This window comes from Salvelinus sp. IW2-2015, unplaced genomic scaffold (genome assembly GCF_002910315.2).
Source record: "Salvelinus sp. IW2-2015 unplaced genomic scaffold, ASM291031v2 Un_scaffold6488, whole genome shotgun sequence".
NCBI lineage: Eukaryota > Metazoa > Chordata > Actinopteri > Salmoniformes > Salmonidae > Salvelinus > Salvelinus sp. IW2-2015.
The window spans coordinates 6,737-19,975 of NW_019947750.1; the positions used below are offsets into that span (position 1 = coordinate 6,737).

The 13,239-nt window shown below is 44.9% G+C and overlaps 1 protein-coding gene across 1 annotated transcript; it reads right to left on the bottom strand.

The window, feature by feature from the left end:
* Positions 1-318: 318 nt before the first annotated feature.
* Positions 319-10,581, bottom strand: LOC112078913 (zinc finger RNA-binding protein). The gene is made up of 6 exons (XM_024145018.2): positions 10,557-10,581; positions 7,535-7,746; positions 6,545-6,640; positions 6,225-6,336; positions 5,216-5,313; positions 319-1,160 (listed from the first exon to the last, which is right to left on the bottom strand). Exons 1-6 carry the CDS (start codon positions 10,579-10,581, stop codon positions 987-989), a joined length of 717 nt encoding a protein of 238 aa, XP_024000786.2. The 3' UTR covers positions 319-986.
* Between the last annotated feature and the right edge of the window lie 2,658 nt (positions 10,582-13,239).

A 13,239-nucleotide genomic window follows, 5' to 3' on the forward strand; every position in this document is an offset into this window, starting at 1 on the left:
GACAAGACGATAGATTTTACACCACTTTATGCCACTTAAAAAAAGAAAAAGAAACCATATTCAAAATGACAGTTTATAGGAAAATAAAACATTTACTGGCGACTGATCGAATTATAGGCTTCACAATGAGGTATTAAACTTTCTCACTAAACAACCAACACTGAATGTAAGCAACTAAAAATAACATGCATGTTAGGCATTGACATGTATTATAATCCTCCGGATTTATTAACAATTAGATCTGTCCTTTTTCATAACTTCAACCTGGAAAGTCGGTCCCGAAAATAAGGGGGGGGGGGGGGGGGGTCCTTAAAAGGAGTAGATGTTGAGGAAGCCCCGTTGTCATGGAGAAGCAGAAGGGGTACAAGTAGTATCAGCGCTAGGAAGGAGAAGTTTGTCCCGACCACAGGTCATATCAATCGCTAGCCAAAACATCGTGGACAAACTGGGTGCTGCAGTAAGCCTATACAGTGAGCTGCAGTCAAAATAGAGTCTTATTTATTTTAGGCAACAAATGGAAGAAAACAGACTGACATTATTTTGGAATTGTCCCGAATAAGAACTTATTTTCAAAAAAAACCCGTTGCAAAACGTGTGCCCTAATGAACGCAGCGCTAGTCTATATGGCTTACAGGACCAGGCCCTATCCGATGTGGTCTTTAGATTCTAAACAAACCCCATTGTTAATATCAGAGACAACAGAAAATAAAAAAAAAGGTACATATAGGCAGCGTTTCAGGCYGACTACATTGCAGTCTTGCTACGGGAATCGACCAATGGCGGTGTGCCACGTATATGACTGCACAAACTGGCATCAGAACATCGTTTTATCATATGATGCGGTTAGTTCACATCTTAAAAACACCATATCTAGGTGTTGTGTAGATCTGGCAGACGACTGCAATGTAGTCTGTCTGGAACGTGTCCACAGACTACTTTAAATGAATTTTAAAAAAGGTGACTGGTGGGACAGATCCTAGTAACTACTAGTCGAAATCTTTCTTGTCCTTCTTCCCTTCGCCCTCGAAGCCGTCTGCTCCGTCGATGTCGCGGCGACGCTTGCGGTTGTTGTGGACGTTGAAGCGAGGGTTCATCTGGGGCAGTGGGTCCATGCCCAGCACCTTGTGGATCTGACGGAACGCTAGCAGCCGCAGAGCAAACTGGACAGAGACACAGCGAGAGTCAGCCTAATAACTACACACAGTACATTATATTTATGGTGTACCTCAAGGATATGTTGTTGCGCCATTATCATGTATATAGAGATCTCTGGAGGACCAGTACAACAGGATTGCAAATCAGACACTATTATCCAATTTATTTTTAATCCCAGTCCCCATCCCCCACAGGCCTTTTGGTAGGTCGTCATTGTAAATAAGAATTTGTTCTTAACCGACTTGCCGAGTTAAATAAAGGATAAATAAAGACTATATTCATGGCTATCAGTTACTGGGTCATTACGGTTTATATAAAATGATTTGGCAGCGGTATCAAGTACTACCATTCCCCCCCCCCATTTTATTTACAGACGATTCCAATCAGTTTATACTTCTTTTCAACAAGTCTCAAAAACCTTTAAGGCAAAACCATTACAACGCATGTTGACGGCCAGTACCTTCTATTGATGGTGTAGCTCAAATGATCCGTTCTGGAGGCTATTACAATGTCCTGTATATTATATATGACGTATCCCGTCAGTACCTGGTCCTGTATATTATATATGACGTATCCTGTCAGTACCTGGTCCTGTATATTATACACTRCTCAAAAAAATAAAGGGAACACTTAAACAACACAATGTAACTCCAAGTCAATCACACTTCTGTGAAATCAAACTGTCCACTTAGGAAGAACCACTGATTGACAATAAATTTCACATGCTGTTGTCAAATGGAATAGACAAAAGGTGGAAATTATAGGCAATTAGCAAGACACCCCAAAAAAGGAGTGATTCTGCAGGTGGGACCACAGACACTTCTCAGTTCCTATGCTTCCTGGCTGATGTGGTCACTTTGAATGCTGGCGTGCTCTCACTCTAGTGTGAGCATGAGACGGAGTCTACAACCCACACAAGTGGCTCAGGTAGTGCAGTTCATCCAGGATGGCACATCAATGAGCTGTCGTAACAAGGTATGGTAGCTGTGTGTGTCTGTAGATTGGCTGTGCTGTCAGCGTAGTGTCCAGAGCATGGAGGCGCTACCAGGAGACAGGCCAGTACATCAGGAGACGTGGAGGAGGCCGTAGGAGGGCAACACCCAGCAGCAGGACTGCTACCTCCGCCTTTGTGCAAGGAGGTGCACTGCCAGAGCCCTGCAAAATGCCTCCAGCAGCCACAAATGTGCATGTGTCTGCTCAAACGGCAGAAACAGACCCCATGAGGTGGTATGGGGCCCGACGTCCACAGGTGGGGGTTGTGCTTACAGCCCAGCACCGTGCAGGACATTTGGCATTTGCCAGAGAACACCAAGATTGGCAAATTCGCCACTGGCGCCCTGTGCTCTTCACAGATGAAAGCAGGTTCACACTGAGCACATGAGCACATGTGACAGACGTGACAGAGTCTGGAGACGCCGTGGAGAACGTTTCTGCTGCCTGCAACATCCTCCAGCATGACCGGTTGGCGGTGGGTCAGTCATGGTGTGGGTGGCATTTTTGTGGGCCCGCACAGCCCTCCATGTGCTCGCCAGAGGTAGCCTGGACTGCCATTAGGTACCGAGATGAGATCCTCAGACCCCTTGTGAGACCATATGCTGACACATGCACATTTGTGGCCTGCTGGAGGTCATTTTGCAGGGTCTGGCAGTGCACCTCCTTGCACAAAGGCGGAGGTAGCGGTCCTGCTGCGGGGTTGTTGCCCTCCTACGGCCTCCTCCACGTCTCCTGATGTACTGGCCTGTCTCCTGGTAGCGCCTCCATGCTCTGGCCACTACGCTGACAGACACAGCAAACCTTCTTGCCACAGCTCGCATTGAGTTGCCATCCTGGATGAGCTGCACTACCTGAGCCACTTGTGTGGGTTGTAGACTCCGTCTCATGCTACCACTAGAGTGAAAGCACGCCAGCATTCAAAAGTGACCAAAACATCAGCCAGGAAGCATAGGAACTGAGAAGTGTGTCTGTGGTCACCACCTGCAGAATCACTCCTTTTTTGGGAGTGTCTTGCTAATTGCCTATAATCCACCTTTTGTCTATTCCATTTGCACAACAGCATGTGAAATTTATTGTCAATCAGTGTTGCTTCCTAAGTGGACAGTTTGATTTCATAGAAGTGTGATTGACTTGGAGTTACATTGTGTTGTTTAAGTGTTCCCTTTATTTTTGAGCAGTGTATATGACGTATCCGTCAGTACCTGCTCCTGTATATTATATCATTGTGTGTCAGTCAAGTACCTGGTCTGTATATTAATACTACGTATCCCGTCAGTACCTTGGTCCTGTATATTCTATACATGTGTCAGTCAGTACTTGGTCCTGTATATATTATGAAATGACTCATCCGTCAGTACCTGGTCCTGTATTCTATATGACGTATCCTGTCAGTACCTGGTCCTGTAATTCTATATGACGTATCCCGTCAGTACCGGTCCTGATATTCTATACATTGTCTGTCAGTACCTGGTCCTGTATATATACATGTGTAGTACTGTCTGTATATTATATATGACGTATCCTGTCAGTACCGTACTGGTCCTGTTATATTCTAACAGTGTCGTCAGTACCTGGCCTGTATATTATATATGACGTATCCTGCAGTAGTACTGGTCCTGTATATATATATGACGTATCCTGTCAGTACCTGTGCCTGTATATTATATATTGACGTATCCCGTCAGTACCTGGGTCCTGTATATTTCTATAATGACGTATCCCGTCAGTACCTGGTCCTGTATATTCTATACATGTGTCTGTCAGTACCTGCCTGTATCATTAATATACATTGTCTGTCAGTACCTGGTCCTGTATATTATAATACGTATCCTGTCATACCTGTCCTGTATATTAATACAGTGTCTGTTCAGAACCTGGTCTGTATATTATATAGACGTATCCTGTCAGTACCTGGTCCTGTATATTCTATCATGTGTCTGTCAGTAACCTGGTCCTGTATATACGTATCCTGTCAGTACCTGGTCCTGTATATTATATACATGTGTCTGTCAGTACCTGGTCCTGTATATTATATATGAGTATCTCGTCAGTACCTGGTCCTGTATATTCTATACATGTGTCTGTCAGCCTGGTCCGTATATTATATATGACGTATCCTGTCAGTACCTGGTCCTGTATATTCATAACATGTGTCTGTCAGTACCTGGTCCTGTATATTATATATGACGTATCCTGTCAGTACCTGGTCCTGTATATTATATACATGTGTCTGTCAGTACCTGGTCCTGTATATTATATATGACGTATCCTGTCAGTACCTGGTCCTGTATATCTATACATGTGTCTGTCAGTACCTGGTCCTGTATATGACGTATCCTGTCATACCTGGTCCTGTATTATATACATGTGTCTGTCAGTACCTGGTCCTGTATATTATATATGACGTATCCTGTCAGTACCTGGTCCTGTATATTCTATACATGTGTCTGTCAGTACCTGGTCCTGTATACTATATATAGACGTATCCTGTCAGTACCTGGTCCTGTATATTCTATACATGTGTCTGTCAGTACCTGGTCCTGTATATTATATATGACGTATCCGTCAGTACCTGGTCCTGTATTTCTATACATGTGCTGTCAGTACCTGGTCCTGTATATTATATATGACGTATCCTGTCAGTACCTGTCCTGTATATTATATACATGTGTCTGTCAGTACCTGGTCCTGTATATTATATATGACGTATCCTGTCAGTACCTGGTCCTGTATATATATACATGTGCTGTCAGTACCTGGTCCTGTATATTATATGACGTATCCTGTCAGTACCTGGTCCTGTATATTCTATACATGTGTCTGTCAGTACCTGGTCGTCTGTATATCATTACATGTGTCTGTCAGTACCTGGTCCTGTATATTCTATATGACGTATCCCGTCAGTACCTGGTCCTGATATTCTATACATGTGTCTGTCAGTACCTGGTCCTGTATATTCTATATGACGCATCCCGTCAGTACCTGGTCCTGTATATTACCGCGCCCAGGCGGCTCCTCAACAGACTGATAGATAATAATGTCATGTTATAATGCATCCCATCAGTACCTGGGCACTTGAGGTGATGTCCTCTCTGTGCTGCTCCTCCATGGTTGTCAGGGTGTCAGTGGGGTTCTTCTCACACGGGTCGACCAATCCCGGACCACCTAGGAGGACAGACCAACACCGATCAGCATTCTGCTAACCCCACAACACCGGGGGGGGGAATGTCTATCAGGATCGTCGAAAAGAGTCGGCCACGATGGTCAAAATCAAGGTATAAAAATTAAACCACTGGTACTGGCGGGTAAGAATGTCTATATCACCAGCCACGTCGGCGGGTGGTCCAGTGCGGGCTCTACAGTGAGAGCATTACATTGGAGAATAGTCAAAAGTCAAGTATGAGCACATTAAGGCTAGACGAACGCTACAGTAGCTGTTTTCAAAGTGTTTCTGCGGTTCTGTTTCATCGCTGCTAATTTGCACAAAGAAATACGAGTCCTATATCCAGCCTGACGCAGCAACACTGCCTGCGCAGTGTGAAATAGTGGCGGCGTTGCACACAGGCATAACAGTCTAATTTACACTAAAGTCGACAACAACAAAATAAATGAGACTGTCCTCATATTTCTTGGCAATTTACATTGTTTTGTTCGCAAGCTTGTTTTGTTTTTTTCAACGTTAGTTTGAGTCTGCTGCGTCGACCGATAGCGAAGAGACGCCCTAGTCGGATCCCACAGGTCGACAGGACTCAAGTGGCTCCGTTACCACGGCAACCTCCCGTCCTTAAAGGGGACAGCTGGACATTTCTGTCTCTGATATTTTTTGTTTGAAAAGACTTGAGGTCACAAAAATGATTATGAAAATGTAGCAACATCCCACTAATACATTTCTTGATTTAGAAACATTACAAAGCACATTTTATGCAATTATGTCAGAAACAAAATTTGGCTAGTAGATGTTTTAAAATCTACCTGCACACAGTGACTTAGTGGACCAGAAAGTACATGTCAGGACCTGGTGAAAATAGTCTTATCACAATCAGTCAAAAATACGACATTGTCGTGGTTAGTCTTACCGGGGAGCAGGACTCCAGAGGATATACATTCCAAGACTCGTCTCAGTGCATCGCCTGGGCTCAGGGGGCCAGAGGCACTGCTAATGGCCTTCTCTACCAGCAGCTCCATGGCCTGGAGAAAGACACCATTCACAGGTAGGGAGCATGTAAAAGGTTAATAAAGGAGGGGCACATTTCAAGGTCCTTCTGGAAAGACTAGGAAGTCATTTCTATTACGCTCCCTCTTCTTCAAAACATTAAAATCGAGAACCATCACCACTTTATAACGTTGAAGATRAGAGTAATATCAACTGGGTGTGTCAGCCTGACGATCAACTCACCCAGCTGGGGAAGGCGGACCACGTGGGGACCCTCTGACAGAGGTCACGCAGGATACGAATAACAATCACACAGGATTGGAGTCCGTTGGCCCTAGCCTTGCGGTGCAATAACACGTTTAGTTTAGTGACAGTAAGAGACTGGCGTAGACAACAGGGATCATAGTACATAATATATACATTACAACATGGTCTGTCAGAGGTCCAAATACTACTGGACACAATGGAAGCTTGTGATTGGTTGATTGAAGTATTGTTAAAATGGCCGTAATTGGTTTTGAAATCAGCTGCCATTCCCAGGAGTATTTCACCTCGTCGTAACGTTAGTGAAAAGAGAGAGTTCACAGTTTACAACATGAAACAAGAAAAGTTTAGGTTTTAGTTTCCTTGTCATCTTATAAACCCTGACTTCTCAGGTTGTTCCAGGTGTGTTTCACAGACAGTCCGGTACTAAAGAAGGTAAAAGGCATAGGGAACTGGTAGAGTGGAGGGAATCTGCTTTACTTTGCCTGTGCGTTTGCTTTTCGGACATCGCAGCGACACAGTAAACTAATCAGATGTCCCTTCTCTCAATCCCTATCATTCGACTAAACAGAAATTAAAAGCTACAAAATGATCAACATGGAAGCTCTTATCGGATGACAAAGATATCTCTGCAGCCTTATGGAATCATGTTTTAACACGAAGAAAACAATACAATTCCTTGTAAGGAATTACAAGGAATGCCATTTATTAGATTTTTTTTTGGACCATAAAATTAACATTCTAAAGTTCAGCTGAATAAATATCATAAAGATTGAATATTCAATCTGGTCAAAATCATTACAAGGGTGGCATCCTTGAGTATTTTGTATTTATATCCACCCCCCATATATATAAAAATCATTAAAATTCATTATTAATTCCGACATTGAAAAAAAATCTAAAACAAAGGAAATTAAAAAAATGCATCTCATAAGGCTCCACTAAGAAAGTAAAAGGATGTGTCCGAACCTGGAACCACTTAGCGTGGCGGAGGGCTGCCAGAGCAGCGAGGCATTTTTGCCTGTCCAAGACGTCCGCTGGGTCTCGCGTCAAGCCCCAGGTTACATCTAAAAACGGATGAGTCGAATTGTCAAAATGGTGGTCGGTTGGTTGGTGGTTGGTTGAGGTGGTGAGGAGGAGGAGGAACGGGTGTTTGACCAGGTAAAAGCAAGACTCATTGGCTTGAAGACACAAAACACATTGCCACACATACCAAGTTTCAGGGTTTCAGGAAGGAACCAGGAATTGAACTACTCTGATTTATTTCCTGCCAAATGAAACCAATGAACGACCAGCAACCCGACCTCACCTCGATATTACTAGTGTTTGGAGATGTAGCGTCATGAATGTAACATTAGGTTCACATTGGTGTGAGGTGTTTGGTTATATATACATGTTAGGTTAGGGGGATTGTGAATTATGGGACTGGCGTAAAATGCTGACCAAATAGAAGCAGGATGTGTGATGGTTCAACAGAGAATTATCAAACTCTTGCTTAGGTCTGGCGTGAAGGCTGACCTAGTTGTCCCAACAGCGATCTATTTCATATATAGTCCCCCCCACAAACAAAGGAGAGAGGATCTGAAGTCCATCGGCGAACCGTAATGACTTGTTGCTTGGCGTGTGAACGGAGTTGCTACTAACAGTGGTGTGGCGATGGTAGGTGTGGCAGAGTGTTGAGCTGGTGGGGGGGGGGGAACCTTGGTCAAAAATCCTTCCACAGGAGCTGGTTGGTTGGGGTTGGAACTGGTTGGAACTGGAGCTGGTTGGTTGGGGTTAGAACCCTCTCCTGTATATTGGAGATGAATTTCAGAAAGCTTTGGGGCTGGACCAGATAGAAAGATGTCAATTATGTGGACAAGCAGCGTTGCGTGTTGGAAAGCAACAACAAAAAAAACATGCTCCCCAGCAGCAAAAATAAAATGGTTAGATTGGACATCACTGCATGCATGGCTGGCGTGAGTCATACCTGGCTGATAGGTTGGCAGATACTAGCCTACTGATACTAACTCAGGTCCAACCACAGAGTCCTCTGCCAAAGCCTTCATCCCTGGCCCCTACCGGATGTGCCACTTTTCTCGTGAAGTGTGTACTTGCTCAATGTCTGGACACTGGATTTACCACTGGTGGATAGTCAGGCCAATACTCTCCGGCTCTACACCAATCCAATGCTTTCAAATCCATTGGCAGAGTGCACAAGTGCACACTTCTGGAAAGGGTGGAACATTTGGCACAACAAAACATACAAAGGTGCGTGCTTGAAACACGAGTGTTCCGTTGTTGAGACGGACATAGAACCCCCCCCCCCCCCCAAAAAAAGGGTCCATTTCAGTCTGGCAACACTCACTACTACCCTCCATTGTCAACGAATGCAAAAGACAACGGACAATAAAATGTGATCGAAAAGGCCTTTCAGGTCATATCTGACAGAATGATTAGCTACAGTAAGGAAATGGAGCCCGATCGTTCTGTGCACTAGGCTTTGATATGAAGGGGGACACCAGTTCACTCAGGGAGTAACCTTACAACTGAATAACTCACTCCCAGACAAAAAATAAGATTTTGTTTCCTGTGTGGGGACGTGTGAGCCTACTTCCCACTTCCTGTTTGTCTATGTTCGAAAACCATCTGTTCTGTAAGCCTTTTCTTTCTATACTAGTCATTTCGCCAAAAATAAACTAACTTTTGTTTTTGCTGAAATCTCTCCTGTGACATCAATCTATGAATGATTTGAGTTGTGAGCACGTTTCTTAGTGAGCAGCCCACCACTTCCCCGCCCAATGGCATCTCTGGAGAGAAAAACGTTTCTCCAATGTGTGTAGTTCTGGGCTAAATAACGATCGACCCGGTAGGAAAATTGGTTTAACGTAGCGGTGTAACTGGAAAAACAACCCCAGAAACAAAAAAATGTATCTTACCTGGGAACAAAAAAAAATTATAATAATCTAGACTGCGTTGTCAAACACCGATCATGCTTTGTTTGTAAAGGGACAGCTTTTCAAGAGAGCACTGAAGCCAAGTCGGAGACCTAAGATCTACTCTGCTGGCACTATACAACAGGACCCTAACTTCACCAGGAGTGCCGAGCTAACCATGACTAGAAAGAAGGTTTTTTTTCTTTCTCCAATGACGAGCCTTTGATGCAGATTTTCCTTTACGGCACAGATTTAAAAATAAACAAGATGGCTTCTCAGACTTAAAAAATAATAAAGTTTGTTGGACAATCTGAATGATTGACCAAAACGTAGTTCTTCGTATTAATTTTTTCGTATCGTGAGTTTCAAAACACTGAGCTAAATTAGAACGCCTACCCCAAGGCTTTAGACAGCACGAGAACTGTTTTTAGAATGAACCAACCAGATTCTCCTGTCATGACATGCTCCAGCACCTCCTTGGTTGAAGTTTAAAACAACTAGCGTTTCTAAAATACAAAAATAAAACATCTTGAGCGAGAGACTTGGATACCCAATAGATTAAATCAACAGAGTGGCCAGGGCAATCTAGAAAGTCACATTTAAAGTGCCACCAGGGTAGGTCTCTTCAGGATCAATCAACATATAGGAATTGACATCTTACAGGGTACATTCATTTGTGCTTGCCCAGTGGCCCCAGGTGAGCAGAGATTTCACATTAAGACCATTGAAATAGCCCAGAACATGTTAACTCCACCCATCCAGTGCTCCTGGACAAACTAAACTAATGCACCCATAGCTAGGTGGCAGAGAGGAGGAGTGGCCTTTGTTCTGAAACTGGTGGTATTTGGTAGCAAGATGTGGCTTTCTTCCTTGCTATCACACCTGAGTGGCAGAGTTTAGCGGTCCTTCATGGTTTTGATTGATTTATGGTGGAACGAGGCATGAAGTAGACTCTAGGACTGTTTCTTAGTCCGTAGCACCGACTTATAGGACTTCATTCTCTCACTGGTTGGGAGCTATCTATACAGATAATTTTTGGTACTGTTTCCCTCAGCATCGTCCACAAAGGTCCTTACTTTGTTCTTCTCGAGCCAATGGCATCTCTGGAGAGAAAAACGTTTCTCCAATGTGTGTAGTTCTGGGCTAAATAACGATCGACCCGGTAGGAAAATTGGTTTAACGTAGCGGTGTAACTGGAAAAAACAACCCCGAAACAAAAAAATGTATCTTACCTGGGAACAAAAAAAATTATAATAATCTAGACTGCGTTGTCAAACACCGATCATGCTTTGTTTGTAAAGGGACAGCTTTTCAAGAGAGCACTGAAGCCAAGTCGGAGACCTAAGATCTACTCTGCTGGCACTATACAACAGGACCCTAACTTCACCAGGAGTGCCGAGCTAACCCATGACTAGAAAGAAGGTTTTTTTCCTCCAATGACGAGCCTTTGAATGCAGATTTTCCTTTACGGCACAGATTTAAAAATAAACAAAGATGGCTTCTCAACTTAAAAAATAATAAAGTTGTTGGACAATCTGAATGATTTGACCAAAAACGTAGTTCTTCGTATTAATTTTTCGTATCGTGAGTTTCAAAACACTGAGCTAAATTAGAACGCCTACCCCAAGGCTTTAGACAGCACGAGAACTGTTTTTAAGAATGAACCAACCAGATTCTCCTGTGCATGACATGCTCCCAGCACCTCCTTGGTTGAAGTTTAAAACAACTAGCGTTTCTAAAATACAATATAAAACATCTTGAGCGAGAAACTTGGATACCCAATAGATTAAATCAAGAGTGGCCAGGGCAATCTAGAAAGTCACATTTAAAGTGCCACCAGGGTAGGTCTCTTCAGGATCAATCAACATATAGGAATTGACATCTTACAGGGTACATTCATTTGTGCTTGCCCAGTGCCCCAGGTGAGCAGAGATTTCACATTAAGACCATTGAAATAGCCCAGAACATGTTAACTCCACCCATCCAGTGCTCCTGGACAAACTAAACTAATGCACCCATAGCTAGGTGGCAGAAGAGGAGGAGGAAGAGAAGAAGGTTGAGGGGAGAGGAGGAAGAGAGAAAGGTCTGAGGAGGAGGAGGAGAAGAGAGAAGGCTGAGAGGAGGAGGAGGAAGAGAGAAGGAGGAGGAGGAAGAGAAGGTCTGAGGAGAGGAGGAATAGAAGGTCTGAGAGGAGGAGGAAGAGAAGGTCTGAGAGGAGGAGGAGAGAAGGTCTGAGGAGGAGGAGGAGGAGGAGGAGGAGGAGAGAAGGGCGAGGAGGAGGAGGAGGAGAGAAGGGCTGAGGAGGAGGAGGAGAGAGAGAGAGGGCTGAGGAGGAGGAGGAAGAGAGAAGGGCTGAGGAGGAGGAGGAAGAGAGAAGGGCTGAGGAGGAGGAGGAAGAGAGAAGGCTGAGGAGGAGGAGGAAGAGAGAGAGGGCTGAAGGAGGAGGAGGAAGAGAGAAGGGGCTGAGAGGAGGAAGGAAGGAAGAGAGAAGGGTGAGAGAGGAGAGGAGGAAGAGAGAAGGGCTGAGAGGAGAGGAGGAAGAGAGGGGCTGAGAGGAGGAGGAGGAAAGAGGAAGGGGAGGGAGAGGAGAGAGAGAAGGACTGCGAGGAGGAGGAGGAAGAGAGAAGGACTGAGAGGAGGAAGAAGAGAAGCTGAGAGGAGAGAGAGAGAAGGGGAGGAGGACAGAGAAGAAGGAGGAGGAGGAAGAGAAGGTCTGAGAGGAGGAGAAGAGATTTCTTCTCCTCACAATAGAGCAACTCAAAACGCTTGGAGCGTCGGGCCAGATAAATGGCGAGGGGAAAATATAATAAGCTTATATAAGAGAAGGATACATAAAGTGACACAAATGAAGAAAAAAGTATAGGAACAAAAAACAACAATGTAAGAAAACGACAATAATAGATGCCAAAGTAAACACAAGAACTAAGAAAAAAGATTATACAAAATGGAATAAAAGAAGGAGACGAGGAGGCAAAAAAGGGGAATTTTCTCTCCTCCATCTCAGAATGACCTTCTCTCCTCCCTGTATCTCTCAAATCCTGCTCTCTTTTGTCCTTGTTAAGCCTCCTTCCTTCTCTCTTCCCTCCTCTCAGTCCTTCCTCCGTCTTTCCCTTTCTTCCAGTCCTTCTCGTCGTCTTCCTCGCTCCTCCTCAGCCTTCTCCTCTTCCTCCCTCCTCCTCCTCAGCCCTTCTTCTCCTTCCTCCTCCCTACTCCTCGCCTTCTCTTTCCTCCTCACTCCTCTAGCCATGCTCTCTCTTCCCTCCTCCTCCTCATCAGCCTTCTCGTCTTCCTCTCTCTCCTCTCAGCCTTTCTTCTCTCTTACTCCTCCCTCCTCAGCCCTTCTCCTCCCTCCTCCTCCTCTCAGCCCTTCTCTCTTCCTCCTCCTCCTCCTCCTAGCCCCTGCTCTCTCTTACCTCCTCTCGCCGTCCTCCAGCCCTTCTCTCTTCTCCTCGTCTCAGCCTTCTCATCCTCCTCCTCCTCCCTACTACAGCCCTTACTCTCTCCGCTTCCTTCCTCCTCCTCCTCAGCCCTTCTCTCCTCCTCCCTCTCTCTCCTCCTCCCAGACCTTCTCCTCCTCCTCCACCTCCTCCTCAGACCTTCTTCCTCTCTCCTCCTCTCAGACCTTCTATCCTCCCTCTCTCAGACCTTCTCTTCCTCCTGCCTCCTCTCTCTTCCTCCTCCTCCTCTCAGTCCTTCTCTCCTTCCTCCCTCCTCCTCCCTCAGACCTTCTCTCTTCCCCTCCTCTTCAGCTTCCTCTTC

What these genes read in the sequence shown, in the direction of transcription:
- LOC112078913 (XM_024145018.2), bottom strand. Translation starts at nt 10,581, where the DNA reads ATGCCATTGGCTCGAGAAGAACAAA. An exon ending in CTCTGGAGTCCTGCTCCCCG is followed by an intron (nt 5,314 to 6,224) that starts GTAAGACTAACC and finishes CTGTCCTCCTAG; the next exon opens with GTGGTCCGGGATTGGTCGAC. An exon ending in ACATCACCTCAAGTGCCCAG is followed by an intron (nt 1,161 to 5,215) that starts GTACTGATGGGA and finishes GTCTCTGTCCAG; the next exon opens with TTTGCTCTGCGGCTGCTAGC.